General features: G+C 43.9%; 1 protein-coding gene across 3 annotated transcripts in view; it reads right to left on the bottom strand.

The window, feature by feature from the left end:
• ST6GALNAC2 (ST6 N-acetylgalactosaminide alpha-2,6-sialyltransferase 2) overlaps positions 1-27240 on the bottom strand; it is a 99499-nt gene that overhangs the window by 5785 nt on the left and 66474 nt on the right. For all 3 annotated transcript variants that reach the window (XM_069752099.1, XM_069752100.1, XM_069752098.1), the window contains exon 5: positions 15685-15847. In XM_069752099.1, coding sequence (XP_069608200.1) covers positions 15685-15847 — 163 coding nt within the window. The remainder of the gene's footprint in view (positions 1-15684; positions 15848-27240) is intronic.

A 27240-nucleotide genomic window follows, 5' to 3' on the forward strand; every position in this document is an offset into this window, starting at 1 on the left:
GCCAGATCCTTTTCATATTACAACGCTAAAAATCCATCTATTTAAAACTGTGGGTTGTCTGTCACACGGATCACATAGTGGTCTCAAAATTCTGCCAAAATACACAGCCAATGCCCCACAGGCAAAATTACTAAATTCATACATTTCACGACTGCTTGGGGTTGAAATGTCGCCTTTTAGGCACGTGGAGACGGAAGCTTTCCGCAACCTGATGGCAGCGGCCATCCCTCCGTGCTCGGTCCCCCCATTATACAAGCACGTGTCCCACAACATTAGTCATGCCCTCAACAATGCAATTACTGAGAAAGTCCACCTAATCACGGACACATGGACAAGTGCTTCTGGGCAGGGATGGTACATCTCGCTGACGGTACACTGGGTTAACATTGTGGAAGCTGGGGCCCAGTTGGACCTTGGGATGGAACACGTCCTCCCGATGCCGAGGATTGCGGGTCCTTGGTCAATCAGGGTTGCCCCCACAGTCTACAGCTCCTGCACCTCCTACTCATCTTCAGCCTCTATCTCTGAAATGACCACATCAGTCACAAACTGGAAGCACTGCACTGCCTCAGCCAAGGGGCAACAGGCTGTGCTGAAGCTAATATGCTTAGGTGACAAACCGCACAATGCTGAAGAGTTGTGGACAGCTCTGAAAGTGCAGGCAGATCTGTGGCTGACACCGCTGAACCTACAGCCAGGCATGGTCATGTGTGACAGTGGCTGGAACCTGGTGGTGGCTCTGAGGTGAGGCGAGCTCACACACGTATCATGCCTGGCCCATGTGCTTAACCTTGTGGTTTAGCGGTTTCTCAAAACCTACCCGGAGCTGACGGATCATCTGCTTGTCAAAGTACGCCGCCTGTGTACCCATTTTAGAAAGTCAGCTACAGCTTCCACTGCACTGGCCGTGATTTAGCAGCATTTGGAGCTTACGGCTCACCGTCTGATGTGTGATGTCCCCACACGGAACTCTACAATGCAGATGTTGTGAAGGATTTGTGAGCAGAAGAGGGCAGTTGTTGACTACCAGCATTAACAAGGCCATCAGTATTCAGTTCAGACTACACAAATAAGACCTCAGGAATGGACATGGATGTCAGACATATGTACCATCCTGCAAAACTTTGAGGACTCCACCAAGATGGTGAGCGGCGATACCACCATAGTTAGCGTCAACATTCCACTTCTCTGTGTTCTGAAACATTCTCCGCTCACATTCAAAGAGGATGCACTGCAGGGGAGCACGATGAGATGGAGCAAGGAACCATAAAGGGTGATTGCACACAGCCCAGCCTCATCTCATCCCAACATGGATTGGGTGACAATGAGGAAGAGGAGAAGGAGGAGGAGGAAGAACAGGATCTAGTTTCATGCACTATAGATGGTACTACCTGCACAACTGTCATACCCTCTGTTCAGCATGGATGGCCTGAGGACAGGGAGGAGGAGGAGAGCATGGTCAGTCGTCCTCTTGATGAGGACACGGAAGTCTTGCCTGTTGGCAGTCTGGTACGCATGGCTGAGTCTATGTTACACTGCATTTCCCGTGACCCTCGCGTTCTCAAAATTTTGGGTGACAGTCATTACAGGTTGGCGACACTTCTAAATCCAGGCTACAAGGAGAACTTTCTATCTCTTATTTCTGAGGTGGACAGGTCTACTAAAATGCGGCAGTACCAGAAGGCCCTTGTTGCGGAATCATTAAAAATATTCCCATCTGAAAACGCTGGCGGCAGAGGTCACAGTTCATTGGAAAACCAAGGAGTACAGGCGAGAGAGACATAACTCCAATCCAGCAGAGGAAGGGAAAGACTGTCAAAGTTCTTGGAGAGTTTTCTCAGACCCTCCCATCGCACAGGCCCTGAGGTGCAAAGTACTCTCACAAGGAGTGCAAAATTTGTGAAGATGCTGAGGGAGTACCTTGCTGACTGTACCAACATCCTCCATGATTCCTCTGTGCCTTATAATTATTGGGTATCCAAGCTGGACAAGTGGCAGGAACTGGCTCTCTACGCCTTGGAGGTCCTGGCCTGCCCTGCCGCTAACGTTTTGTCAGAGCAGGTTTTTTGTGCCGCTGGTGGAATTATAACTGATAAGCGCATCTGCCTGTCAACTGAAAATTCTGACATGCTATCTCTTAAAAAAAAATAACAAGGGTTGGATTGAGCCAGACTTCTCTACACCACCGAATGATAGCAGCGTAACATAAACTCAAATCCAGTGTCTTTTTTTGGGAGGTCTCTTCTCACACACCTCTTCACATCCACACCTGGGTATACGCTTCCTGATTTTGGCTATTTGCTGTTGTCCTCCATTCTCCTCATCATGATCATCCACCACCACCATATTACCAGGGTGACCGTGGTCCGTGATGCAACACCCACATAATTTTTTTAAAGGGTGTTTATGATGCCCGTAAAAATTTTTGGTTATACAGTATGTTCATGTATACCCCCAGGGGTAAATGTTTATCAGCCCATACACTTAGTACATGGGCATTACAAGTATAAGAGATCAGCTCCTTTCTAATGGGAAATTTTTTATGAGGCCTAACTCCACGTCTCTTTCAAGGGGATTTGGAGTGCATCCAAATTTTTAGCAGCCCTTGCATTCATTGCATAGGCAAACACTATGGGAGACCCACTTCCTAATAATGGGAACATTTTTTCATGAGGCCCTCCTCTACGTCTCTTCAAAGGGGCATTGGAGTTCCTCCAAATTTTTGGCAGCTGTTGCTTCACTTTATAGGCAAACACTATGGGAGACCCACTTCCTAATAATGGGAACATTTTCATGGGGCCCTCCTCTATGTCTCTTCCAAGGGGCATTGGAGTAGGTCCACATTTTTGGCAGCCCTTGCGTTCACTGCACAGGCAAACACCATGGGAAACCCACTTCCTAATAATGGGAATATTGTTTTCAGGAGGCCCTCCTGTACGTCTCTTCAAAGGGGTATTGGGGTGCATCCAAATTTTGGGCAGCCCTGCCACTCACTGCATTCGCAATAACAGTATAGGAGACCCACTGTTTAATGGGAACAACAAAGCATAGCTGGCTGATGGCTCTCTAAGAATAGTGAAGGCCGACTGCTGGTCCTTTAAGAATAGTAATGGCAGTCTATTGGCCCTATAAAAATAGGCTTTGTGACTTTCAGAGTCCCTACTTCATAAATGAAACAAGATGTGTCTGATGATGTGTCACACACCACATGGCCAGATAAGGTTGTAAAATGTTAAAATTACATTTCCCAGTGAATGCATTTGTCTTGGTTGAAAGCAAAGCTACAGTTCAAAAACGCATCAATAACGCTACGTGTGAACATAGCCCAAGGTGTGAAGGTGCATTTTTGTTTTTGGTTAGTTATTTGCCTTATATAGAAGTCATTACCCTGGAAAGGATGTTCCTTAGCATATTTCACAAGAAAATCCATTTTGGCTTTGTTTTTGTATGTTTTATTGTGAGTCTGTAAAAGTGGCGTAAGACTGATAACATCGTTCACAGCAGTGACCTGGGAGTCAGAAATGCTTCCAGGGGTCTTCCCCATGCTGTTCCAATGTCATTTGAGAACTGTTCCCATCAATTTCCACAATTTCTAGTCCCTCTGCAGACCGCCGGGAGGGCCACGGGAAAAATGCTCACGTTTGCCATGGACTTACATTGGGCTCGTTGCTCGGGTAAAGCGCCCGAGCATTCCAATTTGCTCCAACCCAAGCAATGAGCACCCGAGCATTTTAGTGCTCACCCATCACTACACATGAGCAATTAGAAAAAACATTTATGTTATCTTAAGAATGCAATACATGCAACTATTACACTTCACATTCCCTCTCAAAAGTTAATATACCCTTCATTCTTAATATCGTTAAGTGCCTCATTGTGCATCAATGATGACTTGCAGTCTTTTGTGATAGTTGTGAATGAAGCCCTTTATTTTCTCATGTGGATAAGCTGCACATTACTCTTGGCAAAGAGCCTCCAGTTCTTATCATCTAGCACGACATGTCATCTAGCACGAAACTTCTATTAAATGTCTAACTGGGGCCTTGCATAGTGGACCAAGCAAACCGCCATGTGTGACTTATATGTTGTGTAACCCTGTTATTTATAGGGAATGTGTTTCTATATGTTAATGTGGGCGGTAATCTTTTATATACACTGCCCTAAAAAAGGGAACACTTAAACAACAGAATATAACTACAAGTAAATCAAACTTCTGTGAAATCAAACTGTCCACTTAGGAAGCAACACTGTTTGACAATCAATTTCACATGCTGATGTGCAAATGGAATAGACAACAGATGTAAATTATTGGCAATTATCAAGACACATTCAATAAAGGAGTGGTTCTGCAGGTGGGGACTACAGACCACATCCCAGTACCAATGCTTCCTGGATGATGTTTTGGTCACTTTTGAATGTTGGTTGTGCTTTCACACTCGTGGTAGCATGAGACGGACTCTCCAACCCACACAAGTGGCTCATGTAGTGCAGCTCATCCAGGATGGCACATCATTGCGAGCTGTGGCAAGAAGGTTTGCTGTGTCTGTCAGAGTAGTGTCCAGAGGCTAGAGGCACTACCAGGAGACAGGCCAGTACAGCAGAAGATGTGGAGGGGGCTGTAGGAGGGCGGAGGGGGCTGCAGGAGGGCAACAGCCCAGCAGCAGGACTGCTACCTCAGCCTTCGTGCAAGGAGGAACAGGAGGAGCACTGCCAGAGCCCTGCAAAATGACCTCCAGCAGGCCACAAATGTGCATGTGTCTGCACAAATGGTTAGAAACCGACTTCATAAGGATGGTCTGAGTGCCCGACGTCCTCAGATGGGGGTTGTGCTCACAGCCCAACACCGTCCAGGATGTTTGACATTTGCTACAGAACACCAGGATTGGCAGATTCGCCACTGGTGCCCAGTGCTCTTCACAGATGAAAGCAGGTTCACACTGAGCACATGTAACAGACGTGACAGAGTCTGGAGACGCCGTGGAGAGCAATCTGCTGCCTGCAACATCCTTCAGCATGACCGGTTTGGCAGTGGGTCAGTAATGGTGTGGGGTGGCATTTCTTTGGAGGGCCGCACAGCTCTCCATGTGCTCGCCAGAGGTAGCCTGACTACCATTAGGTACCGAGATGAGATCCTCAGACCTCTTGTGAGACCATATGCTGGTGCGGTAGGCCCTGGGTTCCTCCTAATGCAGGACAATGCCAGACCTCATGTGGCTAGAGTGTGTCAGCAGTTCCTGCAAGATGAAGGCATTGAAGCTATGGACTGGCTCACCCATTCCCCAGACCTGAATCCGATTGAACACATCTGGGATATCATGTCTCACACCATCCACCAATGTTACGTTGCACCACAGACTGTCCAGCAGTTGGTGGATGTTTTAGTCCAGGTCTGGGAGGAGATCCTTCAGGAGACCATCAGGAGCATGCCAAGGCGGTGTAGGGAGGTCATACAGGCACGTGGAGGCCACATACCACAACAGAACAATATTTCCTTGTCTTGAGGCATTTCCACTGAAGTTGGACCAGCCTGGTTTGATTTTCCACTTTGATTTCGAGTATCATTCCAAATCCAGACCTCCATAGGATATTAGTTTTGATTTACATTAATAATTTTTATGTTTTATTGTTCTCAACACATTCCACTATGTAATGAATAAAGATTTGCAACTGAAATATTTCATTCAGTGATATCTAGGATGTGGTATTTTAGTGTTCCCTTTATTTTTTTGATCAGTGTATATCACTAGATGGGGGCCCGATGCTATCGCATTGGGAGGGCGGTAATGTCACGATGGGGGCAGGCTTTGCAACGTTGAGAATCTCTCCCCCCATGTGCTCACCTACCTATCCACTCTCTCTTTCCCCATGTGCTGACTTCTCCCATATTATTCTCCCGTAAATATTGTTTAAAAATGGTCAGTGAAATATTTTACCTGACAAAATGAATCCTCTGTGATCCCCTGCTCTAATGTCAGTATTACCTTTTGCTTCCTCCCCAGCCCAGGAGATGTGGTATGCTCCGTACACGGTCAGACACAGATAATTTTTAAAATGAACTTTTGTTCATGGGAAAACCCCTTTAATGTGACCGGCTTCCTATGCCTGTAGACAGGTCGTGCATCTGCCACCGGGATCAGCCGAATGATTCACTGGACCTGCGTGGAATTCGCGCAGGTGCAGTAAATTAGACCGCCACCATCTTTGTGCAGACAGATATCGGCGGTCACATTAAAACTGCGCATGTGCTCCTCCTGTACAAAAATGGCGGGGGTCAGTTAGTCATTTTGCTGATCCCGGTGGCGGTGTGTTCGTGACACTGTTCCACTGGTGGTACCACACAAGAGGTGTGTGTGTGGTGTGTACGGCATATACAGTGTGTGTGTGTGGTGCGTACATCATATACAGTGTGTTTGTGTGTGTGGTGCGTATGGTGTATACAGTGTCTGTGTATGTGTGTGTGTTTGTGGTGTGACGATGTTCCGCTGGTGGTACCGCGCAAGAGGCTGGTACCACAAGCAGTTTCCATATTGAGACATTCATCACTTGGGTGTCCCAATATGGCGGTCGGTGAACTTCCGCCGCTTGGAATTCGGGGATCGGGACACATCTGGATGGAACAGGATGTGAAGACATTACAAGGTAAGTAAATATTAAGATTTGTGGTGGATACACAGCCTCATTTAGGTCACTGATGACAGGTCAACTGTGCAGGATGTCTATGTGTGGTGATGCACAAGTTCCATTCTAGGCAGGTCAGGAATATAAAGTGAGAGAGTAATGGCATCATGATGTCAAAAACAGTAGTAGGTAAAGTTTGTCTAAGAGTTTTTCCATCTGTCTGTCTGTCTGTCTGTCTTTCTGTCTGTCTGTCCTGGAAATCCCGCATCTCTGATTGGTCGAGGCCACCAGGCCTCGACCAATCAGCGACGGGCACAGTATCGACGTAGAAACCCGCGTCTCTGATTGTTCGAGGCCACCAGGCCTCGACCAATCAGTGACCGGCACAGCGACGATGATGTCATGAAGGACGTAGACATCCCGCGTCTGATTGGTCGAGGCCGCCATGCCTCGACCAATCAGCAATGGGCACAGTATCGACGTAGATGTCATAATGGTTGCCATGGCGATGATGATGTCATAAAGGTTGCCTCGACCAATCAGTGACGGGCACAGTCTGCCGCGAATTCTGGAATCATCATTGTCCATATACTACGGGGACATGCATATTCTAGAATACCCGATGCGTTAGAATCGGGCCACAATCTAGTATCATATAATGAGCCTGCCCCATTGCCCTCCATATAGTATAATGCAGCCCAATTGCCCTCCATATAGTACGTCATTGCGGCCACGTGGTCTACCGCCATTGTCAGTATGCCACTAGTAGTCTCTAATACTGGGGAGTGGTGCTACAGCGGAAGATAGTGTAAAGGACTGTAACCTGAGACACTGTAAGCTGAGTTCTGCCATGACCTAAGATCGCAGGAAACACTGTGGCCCACATCGGAACACCATAGGAGGTGTATGTCTACAAGTTCTGCTTTTCTGTGCAAAAATGAGTACACATTACAGACTATTCCTGTGAGAGAGCAACTTTAATCTGTTCAGACATACTGCGAGGTATTCTATGATAACCACTGTGAACCAGTTGGGCAGTGCAAGCTTGAAGTGGAAACCACTTGCTGTTTGTACTAAAGAGTCTTCCTCTAAATTACTGCAACCAACAATCACTGTTATGGTATTATAGAGTAGTGTAACTGTAAGGAGGAAGACCGGGCTGAGGGTACCTGTGTTGTGCCGGTCTGGAACTGTCGAGGCTGCATCCAGTGTTGCCGAGGGGAAGGAATGGGAAGCTGCATAGGTCCCATGACTCGGAGAGAGGGGGCATGGCTAAGCCTGGCAGTGAGTAAATCTTTGAGTTAATCTGTTTTAGGCTGGAGTCACACTAGCGTATAATATGGACGAGTGCTATGCAAGAAAAAATTGCATAGCACTCAGACCAGTGTTAATCTATGGGGAAGCTCACATCACAGTGTTTTTTCTTGGGCGTATTAAACGTGCGAGTGAAATCATGGCATGCTGCGATTGTACGCGTATATCGCCTGAGTCTCACCAATGCAAGTCTATGGGTGCGATAAAAAAATCGGACACCACACGGACCATCAGTGTGACTTGCAAGAAATACGCACACATTTTCCTCATTTCAGCCCACTGAGCCATTAAATTAATTGGGGAAAAACAGTGAGAAATGTAAAGCCATATGCTTGTCATATGGATGCCATACAGATACATAGGTGCGAGAAAATCGCATCAGCGCATTGCAAACGGATTACACAAGGATGACCATACGGAGAACATTTGTGCGACTTTCGGCTGAGAAAATTGGACCGATTTTTCATATGTTAAGTGTGACTCCGGCCTTAGTTCCACCCTGGTGTCTCCATGTTTGTCAGTGTACCATCCTTGACACAGAAGTCATGTCTGTGGTCAAGGAACCACACTTAACTTCTGACCCTTTCACAGACTGGTGGCAACCCTCATTTTATCTGCTGCAGCTTCTGAAGGGTTTACTTAGCATTATGGTTTGCTTTATTGTCAAGTTGGAGTTATCCATGAGCAACTTTCTGACTGATAAAAGATAATTTTCCTCAAATATTGTCCGTTAAGATTTTCCTGTAATGGACAGAGACACAGAAGACTTGAATTCGACTGGTCTACTCAATGTGAGTCAAGCAAGCATGACGGTCCGTCTCTGAGTGAGGCTGCAAATTTAATGATTACATGAAAAGTTTGGCACAGTTCTCGATGGTTACACATCAATATTCATGCACACTGCATGAACTTAATGGTACAAGCTTCATGGGTGTGGCAATTAGAAGGAAATGTTTCTTCAACATATACAGGTAAAGGTTAATTAACATAAACCTTGCTATATTGAGCAGAGGAACAGTTACCTACAGATATGGGTCTCAACAGTATTCAGGATTTTACTACTAGGGAAATTCGAGTTAAAGTCACAGTCTTCCTCTTTGTCCTAAGTCTATGAAAGTCTAATGATACAGGCCACAGTAATCTTCACTTTCATAGGCCACAGAAGAGCATGTCCTCAGCTGCTGGAGAGCAGGCTGTGACCACTTGTTTTATTCACATCCACTCTTAACACTCTGCTTCTCTCTCAGCAGGTTTTTGTATTGCTGCAGTCCAGCTCACGGCTCACACATTAGCTGACTAGCTCTAACTCACATACAGATGCATCTCACAAAATTAGAATATCATTAAAAAGTTAATTTATTTCAGTTCTTCAATACAAAAAGTGAAACTAATATATTATATAGTGTCATTACAAACAGAGTGATGTATTTCAAGTGCTTTTTTCTGTTAATGTTGATGATTATGGCTTACAGCCAATGAAAACTCAAACGTCATTATCTCAGTAAATTAGAATACTTTATAACACCAGCTTGAAAAATGATTTTAAAATCCAAAATGTTGGTCTACTGAAATGTATATTCAGGAAATGCACTCAACACTTGGTCGGGGCTCCTTTGGCATCAATTACTGCATCAATGCAGCATGGCATGGAGGTGATCAGCCTGTGGCACTGCTGAGGTGTTATGGAAGCCCAGGTTGCTTTGATAGCAGCCTTCAGCTCGTCTGCATTGTTGGGTCTGGTATCTCTCATTTTCCTCTTTACAATACCCTATAGATACTCTATGGGGTTACGGTCAGGCGAGTTTGCTGGTCAATCACAGTGATACTGTTATTTTTAAACCAGGTATTGGTACTTTTGGCAGTGTGCACAGGTGCCAAGTACTGATGAAGAATAAAATTTCCATCTCCATAAAGCTTGTCGGCAGAGGGAAGCATGAAGTGCTCTAAAATTTCTTGTTAGACGGCCGTGCTGACTGTGGTCTTGATAAAACACAGTGTACCTATACCAGCAGATGATATAGCTCCCCAAACCATCATTGATTGTGGAAACTTCACACTAGACTTCAAGCAGCTTGGATTATCTGTGTCTCCACTCTTCCTCCAGACTCTGGGACCTTGATTTCCAAGGTCTAGCGTGAAGTATCTACAATCATTGATGGTTTGGGGAGCCATGTCATCTGCTGGTGTAGGTCCACTGTGTTATATCAAGACCAAAGTCAGCGCAGCCATCTACCAGGAAATTTTAGAGCACTTCATGCTTCACTCTGCCGACAAGCTTATTGGAGATGGAAATGTAATTCTCCAGCAGGATTTGGCACCTGTCCTCACTGCCAAAAGGACCAATACCTGGTTTAAAAACAACAGTATCACTGTGTTTAATTGGCCAGCAAACTCGCCTGACCTTATTATTGTCATCAAGTATTGTCATCAAGAAGAAGATGAGAAACACCAGACCCAACAATGCAGATGAGCTGAATGCTGCTATCAAAGCAACCTGGGCTTCAATAACACCTCAGCAGTGCCACAGACTGATCGCCTCCATGTCACACCGCATTGGTGCAGTAATTGATGCCAAAAGAGCCCCGCCCAAGTAGTGAGTGCATTTACTGAACATACAGTGCCTTGCAAAAGTATTCGACCCCCTGGAACTTTTCAACCTTTTCCCACATATCATGCTTCAAACATAAAGATACCAAATGTAAATTTTTGGTGAAGAATCAACAACAAGTGGAACACAATTGTGAAGTTGAATGAAATTTATTGGTTATTTTACATTTTTGTGGAAATTCAAAACTGAAAAGTGGGGCGTGCAATATTATTCGGCCCCTTTACTTTCAGTGCAGCAAACTCACTCCAGAAGTTCATTGTTGATCTCTGAATAATCCAATGTTGTCCTAAATGCCTAATGGTGATAAATATAATCCACCTGTATGTAATCAAGTCTCCGTATAAATGCACCTGCTCTGTGATAGTCTCAGGGTTCTGTTTGAAGCACAGAGAACATCATGAAGACCAAGGAACACAACAGGCAGGTCCGTGATACTGTTGTGGAGAAGTCTAAAGCCGGATTTGGATTCAAAATGATTTCCAAAACTTTAAACATCCCAAGGAGCACTGAGCAAGCGATCATATTGAAATGGAAGGAGTATCATACCACTGCAAATCTACCAAGACCCAGCCATCCCTCATAACTTTCATCTCAAACAAGGAGAAGACTGATCAGAGATGCAGCCAAAAGGCCAAAGATCACTCTGGATGAACTGCAGAGATTACATTTCCGTAGGCCAACATTTCAGATTTTAAAATCATTTTTTCAAGCTGGTGTTATAAAGTATTCTAATTTACTGTGATAATGACTTTTGTATTTTCAGTGGCTGTAAGCCATAATCATCAACATTAACGAAAATAAACACTTAAAATACATCACTCTGTTTGTAATGACTCTATCAAATATATGAGTTTCACTTTTTGTAATGAAGAACTGAAATAAATTAACTTTTTGATGATATTCTAATTTTGTGAGATGCACCTGTATGTCAAACTCTGCCCCATGGGCAAAATCTGGCCCAAAGGGTGAGTATATTCGGCCCGCAACCTCGGGCGAGTCCTCCGAGTATATTTGGCCCCATTGTTCTCTCACCCAGCATTGCACTTAGTTGAAAGCTTAGTTGGAGGAGGGAGCATTAGCGGACGCTCCCCCTCCAATCATTCCCCTCTGTGTCTGATGTCTCAGCACAGCTGATTACAATGCGCCTGCTGTACCGAGATGTGCAGAGGATTTGAAGACACCATGAAGAGATAAGAGAAGTGGGTTGAGCGGGAAAAGATGAGTATTTTTTTATGTGGGGCCTGTTATACTGGATGGAGCACTATGTGGGTCCATTATACTGTATGGAAGACTATGTGGGGTCGTTATACTGTATTCAGCACTATGTGGGGTCCTTGATACTGTATGGAGCACTATGTGAGGCCAATATACTGTATGGAGCACTATGTAGGGGCAATTAGACTTTATGGAGAACTTTTTGAGGCAATTATACTGTATGGAGCACTATATGGGGCCATTATATTGTATAGAAGGCAATGCAGGGCCCCTTTATACTGTATGGAGGACTATGTGGGGCCCATTATACTGTATGGAGAACTGTTTTTGGCCATTAAACTGTATGGAGGACTGTGTGGGGATTACAGTTGGAGAATCAGACAGTGATTGGGTCACCATTCTTTGTCAGGGGGATTGACCCCTTTCCAACATCGGACGTACATTTACGCCTTTGTCGGCCTCCCTTCCTTTAATGTGGGCTCCGGCGGTGAGCCCACATCTTTCCGGGGACATGTAAGTTGTTTTGAACAGCTGACATGTGCCCGCAATAGCCGCGGGTGAAATTGCGATCCACCTGCGTCTATTATCCAGTTAAATGCCGCTGTCAAACTCTGAATTAACTCGCAATTTAAATTGCGCTTCCATCAGTCGCGCCGAAAATACGCACACCGGTGTCCTCCGTCACGTGATCGCGGGTCAACGATGTGTTGGCATGACAACTTGAGGTCTCCCGGAGACCTCTATAGTTGTCAATGCCGGCTTGCTGTGAGCACCACCCAGTGGTCGATGCTCATAGCAAGTGAGGAATTCTGCTATATAGAGGCGATCTGAACATCGTCTCTATGTAGCATAGCTGATCGGGCTGTGGTAGCTTCTAGTCTCCTACGGAGACTATTGAAGCATGCCAAAAGTAAAGAAAAAATGTTTTTAAAAATATAAATATATATATAAAAGTTCTAATCACTCCCCTTTCGACCCATTCAAAATAAAACAATAAAAATACAATCAAAGCTACACATATTTGGTATCACCGCATTCAGAATCGCCCGATCTATCAATAAAAAGATTAACCTGATCGCTAAACGGCGTAGCGAGAAAAAAGTCAAAACGCCAGAATTACGTTTTTTTGGTTGCTGCGACATTGAATTAAAATGCAGTAACGGATGATCAAAAGAATGTTTCTGCACCAAAATGGTATCATTAAAAATGTCAGCTTGGCGCACAAAAAAATGAGCCCTCACTCAGTCCGAAATCACGATAATTTGAGACGCTACGAGTATAAAAAATGGCACAATTTTTTTGTTTTAACAAAGTTTGGAATTTTTTTTCACCACTTAGATAAAAAAGAACCTTTACATGTTTGGTGTCTATGAACTCGTAATGACCTGGAGAATCATAATGGTAGGTCAGTTTTAGCATTTAGTGAATTTAGTAAAAAAGCCAAACAAAAAACAATTGTAGGATTGCACTTTTTTTTGCAATTTCACCGCACTTGGAATTTTTGTCCTATTTTCTAGTACAAAACATGGTAAAACCAATGGTGTCATTCAAAAGTACAACTCATCCCACAAAAACAAGCCCTCACATGGCCATATTGACAGAAAAATAAAAAAAAATATGGCTCTGAGAATTAGGAGAGCCACTTGCTCTGCAGTTTGCAAGCAAAACTCTGACACACCCAACCCTTGGCTGCAGGGTTTTTAAATGGAACCTGTGGCCATGTGCCACTTGTAAGACCCGGTCTGGAGGGAGTGGACTGCCCCACTACCATCCTGTAGTCCGCTCCAAAAATAAAAGCCCTTTACAGGCTTTCCTAAACATTGCCTTGGTCAAATAACTTGATCAGGTCCACACTTACTTGTATTTTGCACTGCAGCCACAGCTATATATGTGACTGCAATGCACTACCCGTGGGTTTAATACACTTCAATGCGCATCATGGAGGATACATATCGATCCTCGCATATGATTCCCCTCACTGCCTCACAGTCTAAACATTCAAGAATGACTAAACCTCTGATCTGGGTAATCTGTGTAATTTCAAATATAATGATTAATAAAGGCTATAAATGAATTTATATACCGTATTTTTCTGACCATAAGATGCACTTTTTCCCCTCCAAATTTGGGAGGAAAGTGTGGGTGCATCTTATGGTCGGAATGTAGCATGTGGGGAGGGGGCAGCGGTGAGTGGGATCGCACTATTATCCCATTTCAGGAGGTAGAAAAATGTCCCTGCTGCCAGGAATCCAGCGCTGGGGAAACCAAGTGGTCCCAATGGGGTGGGCTGGATGCTGAGTGCTGGGCATGAAGACCTGTGTGATGTCATGAAGTGGGCTGGCTGGAGTGTCACATGGCAGCACAGAGCCCTCCATCTTCTGATGTCATCACAGGTCCTTCAGACTCCACACTAGAATCTGCGCGCTTCCTCTTATGACCTGTGCTGTGGAGAGGCAACATGAGGGAGGGCTCTGTGGTGTCATGGGATGCTCCAGCTTTTCACCTCACCACAGTGTGGCTGGCTGCCACAATTAAAAGGTTAGTTTTTACAACACACAAAGCACTCTGCCACTCCTGTGGTGAACTATAACTCCCAGCATGCCATAGGATCTGCAGGACATGCTGGGAGTTATAGTTATCTCAATGGAATGTTAAAGCAGCACTCCAGTGTTATTTTTCAGTGCTGGAGTGGTGCTTTAAATATAAGCCCTGTGCCCCCATTCTCATACTCACCCTCCAGCGTCTTCATGCAGTACACCACACTGGTCCCGCAGCACAATCTTCTACCCTCAGCTTCCAACATAATAACGTACTATTATATATAATAACACCACATATAATAGTATGTTATTAAATTTTACCACATTTTTTTTTTGCTTCAAATATTTTTTTTCCTATTTTCCACCTCTAAAACCTGGGTGCGTCTTATAGTCCGAAGGTTATGGGTAATTTTTCTTTACAGTTGTAACCATAAATATTGGAGAAGTTCAAAGATTAAGGATTGTGAAAGTTTTATTGTCCTGTGATTGAGGTCTGGTCCATGGTTGTGATGCCCCCAAATGGCCTGAGGAGCACATTCCTTAGTTGATATAGAAAGACATCTTTTATATATTTTGATGTGTCATTTCTCATTTATGCATGTATCTTTGAGCCTTTTTGATAGTTTTTTTCTTACTTAAATGCATGCTTTGGGGTCTAAAAATCATTTTTACAATTCGGTTTCGTTAAAAATTTTGCACCGTCTCCTACTAACAGGCTCTCTTCTGTTATTCCTGTAGTAAATGTAGGAATAAATTGACAACTGGGAGTTAACATTCTTCTGGGTATAATAATAATGGTTAAATCCAACATATCAGTTTAATCATGCATTTACAGGAAGATTAAGAAGAAAATAGTTGTTTTGGGGGAGTTATTTTACATACTTACTAAAACATGTCAGGAGAGCTGGCACCATTTTCAAAATATATAAATTATTAAACACATCTCCTAGATCTGCAGAGACAAGTGTATTTACTTTGGAAACTCAAGTTGAAATGGCGGTATGGTATAATACTGATTTTAAAATGAGCATCTTATGAGTAAAACATGACATGTTCATTTACATATTAAGCAGGTTGAACTTTCAAAAAGGATTATACAGTCATTCTGACATGAATTTTAAAAGTAAGTACACCAGTCTCATCAGATATGAGATCAATATAATAATATATGCAGTTGATATTGTGAAATCTGCTGACAGAACCTATTTAAAATGTTTGTACGCACGTGTGTTACTCTATTCACTCACTCTGGAGGTGGTTTATGTTTTTATTTGGTTTTCCGAAATTCTAGCAAGTGAATTTTCCTTAATTTTCTTAAAACCAAAAAAAAAAAGTGCGCCCACAACATGTGAACTGTGCCAAAACATTCATATGCATTCATCCTCTTACCTGAAAACATAGTCATGATCATCGATCTCTTTCCCCTTTCCGGAACCATTTAAGATCCCGCCATTTCCCACCACCGCGCAGCGAACACATCCCATAGGAGGCTGCCAATCAAACAGTTTCTTGTTTGCAGAATCATTAAGAAACTTTAATGTGGACGCAATATCTAAGGGGAAAGATGGGATAATTCATATGAGACCTATTCTGTAAAATGAAGAAACATTAGTATTTTAGAAGCAGTTGCCATTTCTCTAATTGGAACAATTCTTCATTTTGTTTGTACATCAGCAGAACATTGGACAGCAGACAATTATGGTAGGAAGCCTTCGTGTCTCAATGGTGACAACTACTGTACGACGTTACAAAAGTAATGAATCACATTATATTCTGAGCACTAGGCAGTCTCATGTGGAATGTTTATAGCTAGTACCCTGAAAAGTATCCCCAGCGCTTTGCATCAAAGATGTAATATATAGAAATTCATTTTCTTGTTTGTTTCTGTTGTGGCATATATATTGTTTATGCAGGTAATGGATAACAAAAAAAATGAAATGCAGGTAGGAGACATTAAAAAGTCAGGATCACGCATTAGTTATACTGCATCTCCTGGCTCAGACAGAACTTAAACTAAATCTCCGAGCACACCCAAATACTCGCCCCTGCTTCTGCGGTCTCTGTGTTTTGACTGTAGTGGTGACGTCACGTCAATATCTCGTATCACTGCTGCAGCCAATCACTGAGCTCAGCAGTTCAGCTGATGTAGGCAGCGCTGAGCTCAGTGATTGGTTGCAGCGATAATGCAAGCTGTTGACCTGATGTCACCGCTGCAGCTAACACTGAGAGCAGAGCTGCCAGTGCTGGAGCGGGGTAGGAGTGTCTGTGTGTGTGAGGAGGAAGTATTATTTTACTTCGTTATTTTGACATGTCTATAAATGTTTGGGGTCCTCTAATTTAAGTGGAAAACCACTTTAATATAATAAATAATCTTTATTCCTTGAAGCTGTAATTAACTTTTATGCTGATTAGTGATGGGTGAACTCCTGGATGTTTGGGCCCAACGGGTTCGGCCAAACAGTTAAACAAAAGTTTGGTTCCGGTACAAGAATAGCACCCCAGACAGCAACAGACCCCAGACCATATTCACATCCGTTGTTTGCACCCGGTCATCTGCATGACAGCACAGTAAACACTGTCTCTGAACGTCGGTAAGAACAGTGGGTATTCGATACGGACCTTGAACGTTACCGTTCTGGTTCGCCCATCTCTAATGCTGATATTCGGATGATATAGTAAAAGCCTACACATCCAGGAGAGTTCATAGAGAACGAGAATCTGTAAATCAGAGAAGATTTCTATATGTATCCAAGTAGGTAGCTCTGGAGCACTCTCAGACTGATAGAATACAAGTTCAGGACATTTGCACTGTACATGAATAGCGCTGTTCACGCTGCTGATTTTCATGCATAATATGTCTTTATTTCCTTTCAGCTCTGCTCTTATGGATTTGCTTTTTTTGTTCTGTCTCTTTCTGATTCTGGCTTTGATTTATATCATATCCCTATAACTTCAGTGAAAAAGCTTTTTCTGTGTCTGAATTTCTCGCCTGCATCTATTATCCATTTCTTCCATTTTCTTTGACCCTGGTTTTAACTGCTTATGTTTCTTAAATTATTTTTATCTTCCACATCTATCTTGGTACTTTAGCCTAAAGAGTCCAGAATGAGTCAGTCACATAAGACATGGAAAATACAGTTTGGTGCCAAGGCTTGAGCTCTACAGTAAATTCCAGTATTATGATTGTCATGATATAATCATTGCCAACAGATCGATCCACAGGACCCAGTCCATTGCCCATATCAATTATCTGTTCAGCCCCTTACCTCCAGGCGTCTACAGCCACAATGATGACATCGCACCAGGCTGGCTAATCAAAAGAATAGCCACAGAATACATCAGGAATAAGGTGATTCTCAGGGCTCCGGAACAGAGGCCCCACAGGTTACTGACGTGGGCACTGCCAACTGATATGCATTAAAATTAAATTACACTCTCAAGAACTCTGACAATAGTGACAAATGCATAAAATCATTCATAGGGAATTTTTCTAGTAAATATAAAGCTGAATTGGCAAATGATTGCATGACCAAAAGTTGATGTGGAGCCTCAACGTAAAGAAATTTATGCTAGAAGAATGTAACCCTAAAAGCTAGTGGTAGCTGCTATATTTTTTTTTACCTGAAGGGTGTTCAGGTTTATAATCTCTTATTTTATGTTATGTGCATGATTATTGGGGTCTACATCTTGCCAGAGTTGCTGATAGCAGCATTCAAAGATGCTCTACAGAAACCACATGAGCCATACCAAGCTGGGATGAGAGCTGTTTTATTAACTCCTATGAAGGAGTGTTGTGGTCATTATCTGTGAGCTGTGTGGAGGTTGCTGTGCAGGGTGGGGGAGGTGGAGAACAGTGATCATCACTTATTATGAGAGGACAAGTGCTGTGTGAATGTCTATAATTCACTTCTGCTGTGCTGTGTTAGCTCTGCAATACTGTGGTAGCTCTGCTGTATTGTGCTAGTTCTGCTGTGCTGTGTTAGCTCTGCTGTACTGTGGTAGCTCTGCTGTACTGTGCTAGTTCTGCTGTGCTGTGTTAGCTCTGCAATACTGTGGTAGCTCTGCTGTACTGTGCTTGTTCTGCTGTGCTGTGTTAGCTCTGCTGTACTGTGGTAGCTCTGCTGTACTGTGGTAGCTCTGCTGTACTTGTGTTAGCTCTGTTGTACTGTGGTAGCTCTGCTGTACTGTGCTAGTTTTACTGTGCTGTGTTAGCTCTGCTGTACTGTGCTAGGTTTGGTGTGCTGTGTTAGCTCTGCTGTACTATGGTACCTCTGCTGTACTGTGCTACTTCTGCTGTGCTGTGTTAGCTGTGCTGTACTGTGGTAGCTTTGCCATACTGTGCTAGATCTGATCTCACTGTAAAACTGTGCGTGATTATGAGCGCAAAGTGTCAGCCATTACATATCACAATGGTAATGTCCTTCTACATTTTAAGAGTAAGCATCCTTTGAATATAGGTGATAGAAGATGACAGGTGCTGATAAAATTCTATGTAGACAGAAGGAAGAAGAGAGGAGCTAGAGGCAGAGCTCCTCCATCCTCCTTCCCCTTATATCTAGATATAATCTTATCAGTAGCAGCTATCTCTTATCTCATTAATGGGACAGTCAGTCTTCACTGACTACAGATTTTATCTCAAAATTGAGCATTTTGATAATGACTGTGGGTGAAGAATTTTATCAGCGAAAGAAGCTATTTTTTCTTCTAAGATACATTATAAAGTTTTAAATGTTTATGTCTACTATTGATTTATCAAATAAACATGAAAATTATAGTTACTCTTCAAAATAGTCTCTGGAGGCAGATCATTGTTTGGCCCAAAGATTTTAACAGCTCCTCTGCATACAAGAAAAAATGTCTCTGGAAAAGACATGTCAACTTTCTATGACCTGCATGCTCATTTAGATGGCTTAGGAGGCTTGATCCTATTGACACATTCCCTTGACATGACATGGTGAAATATAAAAAAAATCTTAAAAATATATATATATATATATATATATATATATAAAAATACCATAATTCTTTAAATGTGTTAAATTTAGAAATTGTATTTTTCAAGTGCAGCTAACTCAGCCATGTAAGTAGAGACTTGAACTTAAGTTGATGCTTGAACTTAACAGAGTTTACTATTCTCAGGGTTCAGAGCAGTGAATACCTACACTCATGGCCAACAGTATTGACACCCCTGCAATTCTTAATCAACGGCGCTGTGGAAAAAGTAAATAGCGCCCCCCAGAGTCGGATTTTCTCCAGGGTCTCGGCTACCGGGGGTAGCCGAAACCCCAGAGAACATGATTCGGGGTTTTTTAATCGACCCCGCATTTGCGATCGCCGGTAATTAACCGTTTACCGGCGATCGCAAAAAAACCTAACGCGATTTCTTTTTAATTTCTCTGTCCTCCGATGTGATCGCACATCAGAGGACAGAGAAATGGGGTCCCAGGTAGCCCCCCAATACTTACCTGTCTCCCCGGTGCTCCTCGTGGCTCCCGATGGGCGCTGCCATCTTCAAAATCGCTGGCGCATGCGCAGTGTGCCCGCCGGCCGGCACCGGGAGAATCTTTGGGGTCTCGGCTGCTGGGGGTAGCCGAGACCCCAAAGAACATGATCGGGGTCGGTTTTACCGACCCCTGTTTTGCGATCGCCGGTAATTAACTGTTTACCGGCGACCGCAAAAAAAAAAAAAGCAAAGTGTAATTCTCTGTCCTCTGATGTGATCGCACATCAGAGGACAGAGAAATAGGGGGATTCGGGGACCCTATTATACTCACCAGTGTCCCTGGGTCCTCCTGCTGCTCCTCCTGGCCACCGGCATCTTCTTGGCAAAAGAAAATGGCAGGCGCATGCGCAGTGCGCCCGCCATCTGTCGCCATCTGCCGGCCGGCAGGAGAAGAGCAGTTGGGGCTAAAATTAGGGTTAGGGCTAGGGCTAGGGTTAGGGTTAGGGCTAGGGCCCGACATACCGACGCACGTTGTGAAAATGCACAACGTGGGCAGTGGATGTAGTTTTTCAACGCATCCGCTGCCCAATCTATGTCCTGGGGAGGAGGGGGCGGAGTTACGGCCACGCATGCGCGGTCAGAAATGGCGGACGCGACGTACAAAAAAACGTTACATTGAACGTTTTTTGTGCCGACGGTCCGCCAAAACACAACTGATCCAGTGCACGACGGACGCCATCCGTCACGATCCGTCGGCAATACAAGTCTATGGGCAAAAAACATCCTGCGGGCACATTTGCAGGATCCATTTTTTGTCCAAAACGACGGATTGCGACGGATGCCAAACAACGCAAATGTGAAAGTAGCCTTAGGGCTAGGGTTAGGGTTGGGGCTAAAGTTAGGGCTAGGGTTGGGGCTAAAGTTAGGGTTAGAGTTGGGATTAGGGTTAGGGTTTGGATTAGGGTTGGTATTAGGGTTAGGGTTGGCATTAGGGCTACGCTTGGGATTAGGGTTAGGTTTGGGATTAGGGTTAAGGTTAGGGTTGTGATTAGAGGTGTATTGGGATTAGGGTTAGGTTTGAGGTTAGGGTTGAGATTAGGATTAGGGGTGTGTTGGATTTAGGGTTTTGGTTAGGGTTGACATTAGGGTTGTTTTGGGGTAAGGGTTGTGATTATCATTAGGGTTAGTGATTAGGATTATGAATAAGGTTGGGATTAGGGTTAGGGGTGTGTTGGGGTTAGGGTTGGAGCTAGAATTGGGGGGTTTCCACTGTTTAGGTACATCAGGGGGTCTCCAAACACGACAGCCAATTTTGCGCTCAAAAAGTCAAATGGTGCTCCCTCCCTTCTGAGGTCTGCCGTGCGCCCAAACAGTGGGTTACCCCCACATATGGGGCATCAACGTACTCAGGATAAATTGGACAACAACTTTTGGGGTCCAATTTCTCCTGTTACCCTTGTGAAAATAAAAACTTGGAGGCTACAAAACCTTTTTTGTGGAAAAAAAAGTATTTTTTTATTTTCACGACTCCGCATTCTAAACTTCTGTGAACCACTTGGGCATTCAAAGTTCTCACCACACATCTAGATAAGTTCCTTGGGGGGTCTAGTTTCCAAAATGGGGTCACTTGTGGGGAGTTACTACTGTTCAGGTACATCAGGGGCTCTGCAATCGCAACATAATGCCCACAGACCATTCTATCAAAGTCTGCACTCCAAAACGGCGCTCCTTCCCTTCCGAGCTCTGCCGTGCACCCAAACAGTGCTTTACCCCCACATATTGCACATCAGTGTACTCGAGATAAATTGGACAACAACTATTGCGGTCCAATTTCTCCATTTATCCTTGTGAAAATAAAAACTTGGGGGCTACAATATCTTTTTTGTGGAAAAAAAATATTTTTTATTTTCACGACTCTGCATTCTAAACTTCTGTGAAGCACTTGGGCATTCAAAGTTCTCATCACACATCTAGATAAGTTCCATGGGGGGTCTAGTTTCCAAAATGGGGTCACTTGTGGAGGGTTTCCACTGTTTAGGCACATCAGGGGCTCTCCAAACGCGACATGGCGTCCGATCTCAATTCCAGACAATTCTACATTGAAAAAGTAAAACGGCACTCCTCCTCTTCCAAGCTCTGCGGTGCGCCCAAACAGTGGTTTACCCCCACATATTGGGTATCAACATATTCAGGAGAAATTGCACTACAACTTTTGTGGTCTAATTTCTCCTGTTACCCTTGTGAAAATAAAAATTTGGGGGCAAAAAGATCATTTTTTGTAGAAAAAATGTGATTTTTTTTATTTTCATGGCTCAACGTTATAAAGTTCTGTGAAGCACATGGGGGTTCAAAGTGCTCACCACACATCTAGATTAGTTCCTTAAGGGGTCTAGTTTCCAAAATGGTGTCACTTGTGGGGGGTTTCCACTGTTTAGGCACATCAGGGGCTCTCTAAACGTGACATGGCGTCCAATCTCAATTCCTGCCAATTCTACATAGAAAAAGTCAAATGGCGCTCCTTCTCTTCCAAGCCCTGCCATGCACCCAAACAGTGGTTTACCCCCACATATGGGGTATTGGCATATTCAGGAGAAATCGCACAACAACTTTTGTGGTCTAATTTCTCCTGTTACCCTTGTGAAAATAAGAATTTGTGGGCGAAAAGATCATTTTTGTGTAAATAAATGCGATTTTTTTATTTTCATGGCTCTACGTTATAAACTTCTGTGAAGCTCTTGGGGGTTCAAAGTGCTCACCACACATCTAGGTAAGTTCCTTAAGGGGTCTAGTTTACAAAATGGTGTCACTTGTGGGGGTTTCCACTGTTTAGGCACATCAGGGGCTCTCTAAACGTGACATGGCGTCCGATCTCAATTTCAGCCAATTCTGTATTGAAAAAGTCAAACGGCGCTCCTTCACTTCCAAGTTCTGCGGTGCACCCAAACAGTGGTTTACCCCCACATATTGGGTATTGGCGTATTCAGGAGAAATTGCATAACAAAATTTATGGTTACATTTCTGTTTTTACACTTGTGAAAATAAAAAAAAATGGTTCTGAATTAAAATGTTTGCAAAAAAAAGTTAAATGTTCCTTTTTCCTTCCACATTGTTTCAGTTCCTGTGAAGCACGTAAAGGGTTAATAAACTTCTTGAATGTGGTTTTGAGAACCTTGAGGGGTGTAGTTTTTAGAATGGTGTCACACTTCATTATTTTCTATCATATAGACCCCTCAAAGTGACTTCAAATGTGATGTGGTCCCTAAAAAAAATGGTGCTGTAAAAATGAGAAATTACTGGTCAACTTTTAACCCTTATAACTCCCTAACAAAAAAAAATGTTGTTTCCAAAATTGTGCTGATGTAAAGTAGACATGTGGGAAATGTTATTTATTAACTATTTTTCATGACATATCTCTCTGATTTAAGGGCATAAAAATACAAAGTTTGAAAATTGCAAAATTTTAAAAATTTTCTCCATATTTCCGTTTTTTTTCATAAATAATCGCGAGTAATATCGAAGAAATGTTACCACTAACATGAAGTACAATATGTGACGAAAAAACAGTCTCAGAATCAGCAGGATCTGTTGAAGCGTTCCAGAGTTACAACCTCATAAAGTGACAGTGGTCAGAATTGCAAAAATTGGCTCGGTCATTAAGTACCAAATTGGCTCTGTCACTAAGGGGTTAAATGAAAAAACACAAAAGAGAATGAAGCAAAAAGCAAAACATTGATCATTTCATACAAAACTCCAAAAATGGGACAGACAAAAGTATTGGCACCCTCAGCCTAATACTTGGTTGTCAGGGCCGGACTGGCCATCGGGCAGTTCTGGCAAATGCCAGAAGGGCCGGTGGCAGTCGTGGGCCGCTCGCCAGCGCCGTCACCCCCCCCCCCCGACTCACCCTCCTGCCGCTGCCGCCACATTCAACTATACCGCCGGTACAGTTGAATGCAATGATGGAGGAGAGAGCATCTGCTGACGCTCCCTCTCCCATCATTTCCCGCTCTGCTTGGCGCTGACACTGCGGGTGCGCAATGACGTCATATCATCGCGCACCTGCTGTGTGACTGGGCAGACTGCAGGTGCTGAGACCGGAGACAGGAGCAGCACTGGGCACGAGGAGAGGTGAGTGTTTTGTTTTTTTTAAATATATCACTGAGTGATAACTGAAATGTGGGGCTATTGGGGGGGCTGCATTTCATTCTATGGGGGCTGTGCTGTATTACATTCTATGGGGGCTGTGCTGTATTACATTCTATGGGGGCTGTGCTGTATTACATTCTATGGGGGCTGCGCTGTATTACATTCTATGGGGCTGTGCTGTATTACATTCTTTGGGGTCTGTGATGTATTACATTCTATGGGGGCTAGCTGCATTACATTCTATGGGAGGCTGGCTGCATTACATTCTATGGGGGCTGGCTGCATTACATTCAATGGGGGCTGGCTGCATTACATTCTATGGGGGAGGGCTGCGTTACATTCTATGGGGTGCTGTATTATATTCTATGGAGGGGCTACATTATATTCTAGGGGGGGCTGCATTATGCTCTATGAGGGGGCTACCATATATTATATATGCAGGGGCTGCATTATACATGAGGGGGGTGCATTACATTCTCTGGGGGGTTACATTTACTCAGGGGGCTACAATATATTCTGTGGGGTGGCTGCATTATACTCTGGGGTGGCATCGTTATACTATATGTGGGTTGCATTATACTTTATTGAGGACTATGGGGAATACATTAAACTATTATACTATATGAAGAACTATGGGGTACATTATACTATGGGAAGTGAATTTTACTACATGGATGACAATGGCGGGGCATTATACTATATGGAGCACTATGAGGAGTGTATTATACTATTTGGAGGACTGAGGAATGTATTATACTATTTGGAGGACTGAGGAGTGTATTATACTATATGGAGGAATTGCAGTGTATTTTAATATATAGAGGTCTATGAGGAGTGTATAATACTATATGGAGGACTGAGAAGTGCATTATACTATATGGAGGACTGAGGAGTGCATTATACTATATGGAGGACCGAGGAGGGTATTATACTATATGGAGGACTGAGGAGTGTATTATACTATATGGAGGACTGAGGAGTGTATTATATTATATGGAGGACCGAGGAGGGTATTATACTATATGGAGGACTGAGGAGTGTATTATACTATATGGAGGACTGAGGTGCACATTATAATATATGGAGGCCTATGGGGTGTATTATACTAAACAAGCAAAATGCTGCCTATTCATCGAGTGATTGGATTGTTTATGTGGGAACAGAAATCCTTTTTCTCAGCAGCACATCGCTGGTGAAAACTGTAGATGTGCTGCTGATAACATTATACTATATGGGAACAGATTGATCTAATTAAGATTGTTCTGTTCCCTTCATTCTTTCTCAATTGGTGGAAAAAGGCCGGGAAACAAACGATCGACTTCACTATTGTCGATCACACTCGTTTAGTGGCCTGAGATCAACGCAAGTAAATATAGAAGAAATGCTTCGCAGGGAGACCAGGCAAGGATGATGACAGTTGTAGTTAGCACCCGGCGCCTGGGAATAGCGCTAACTCTATTGCTTTTCCAAGTCGCCAGAGCATTTAATTCTGGTATGTGTAATGATTTTTAGGGTTGATGTCAGCTGCGTAATGTCAGCTGCTATCAATCCCTGGTGTAAGTAATGGAGAGGTGTCTATCAGACACCCCCACTACTAGCCCAGACCTGGCGAGAGCCAGCGACTCTGAAGAGCCAGCGACTCTGAAGAGCGGTGACGGTAGTAACAATACCGCTCTTCACAGTCGCCGAACTCAGCGCAAGACCCGGAATATCTGAAGAGCGGTGACGTTACTGATGTCACCGCTCTTCAGAGTCACCGGGTCTTGTGCTGCGCAGCAGAACCAAAAGTGGCTGTAGGCAAAGTTTGTAGAGCATCAGAATGAGGTTTCATAGCCTTTGGTCATCTCAATCCCTTCATTATCTACGAGATCTAGATATGTAGGTAAAGTAGCGGCTTTTCTTGGTACTGCAACTAAAAGCCATAAATAGGACTGAGCTGTAATGCTGGATACAGCTGTAATTATATGTTATATGGTCATGTTACACTCCCCTCACTTCTTGTAACCTACAAGTGTACAAAGATATTATACAGTCACCATGTGACAAGTGGGCCTGTGTACCATCAAATGCCAGGGCAGAATTTTAGTCCCAGTCCGGCCCTGTTGGTTGCACAACCTTTAGCCAAAATAACTACGACCAACCGCTTTCGGTAACCATCAATGAGTTTCCTACAATGCTCTGCTGGAATTTTAGACCATTCTTCTTTGGCAAACTGCTCCAGGTCCCTGATATTTGAAGGGTGCCTTCTCCAAACTGCCATTTTTAGATCTCTCCACAGGTGTTCTATGGGATTCAGGTCTGGACTCATTGCTGGCCACCTTAGAAGTCTCCAGTGCTTTCTCTCAAATCATTTTCTAGTGCTTTTGGAAGTGTGTTTTGGGTCATTGTCCTGCTGGAAGACCCATGACCTCTGAGGGAGACCCAGCTTTCTCACACTGGGCCCTACATTATGCTGCAAAATTTGTTGGTAGTCTTCAGACTTCATAATGCCATGCACACGGTCAAGCAGTACTGTGCCAGCGGCAGCAAAGCAACCCCAAAATATCAGGGAACCTCTGCCATGTTTGACTGTAGGGACCGTGTTCTTTTCTTTGAATGCCTCTTTTTTTTCTCCTGTAAACTCTATGTTGATGCCTTTGCCCAAAAAGTTCTACTTTTGTCTCATCTGACCAGAGAACATTCTTCCAAAACGTTTTAGGCTTTTTCAGTCAAGTTTTGGCAAACTCCAGCCTGGCTTTTTTATGTCTCGGGGTAAGAAGTGGGGTCTTCCTGGGTCTCCTACCATACAGTCCCTTTTCATTCAGATGCCGACGGATAGTATGGGTTGACACTGTTGTACCCTCAGACTGCAGGGCAGCTTGAACTTGTTTAGATGTAAAGGTACCTTCACACATAACGATATCGTTAACGATATCGTTGCTTTTTGTGACGTAGCAACGATATCGTTAAGGAAATCGTTATGTGTGACAGCAACCAACGATCAGGCCCCTGCTGGGAGATCGTTGGTCGCTGAGGAAAGTCCAGAACTTTATTTCGTCGCTAAACTCCCTGCAGACATCGCTGGATCGGCGTGTGTGACACAGATCCAACGATGTCTTCACTGGTAACCAGGGTAATCATCGGGTTACTAAGCGCAGGGCCGCGCTTAGTAACCCGATGTTTACCCTGGTTACCAGCGTAAAAGTAAAAAAAACAAACACTACATAATTACCTACCGCTGTCTGTCCCCGGCGCTCAGCTTCTCTGCACTCCTCCTGCACTGGCTGTGAGCGTCGGTCAGCCGGAAAGCAGAGCGGTGACGTCACCGCTCTGCTTTCCGGCCGCTGTGCTCACAGCCAGTGCAGGAGGAGTGCAGA

This window comes from Ranitomeya imitator, chromosome 2 (genome assembly GCF_032444005.1).
Source record: "Ranitomeya imitator isolate aRanImi1 chromosome 2, aRanImi1.pri, whole genome shotgun sequence".
NCBI classification, from domain to species: Eukaryota; Metazoa; Chordata; class Amphibia; order Anura; family Dendrobatidae; genus Ranitomeya; species Ranitomeya imitator.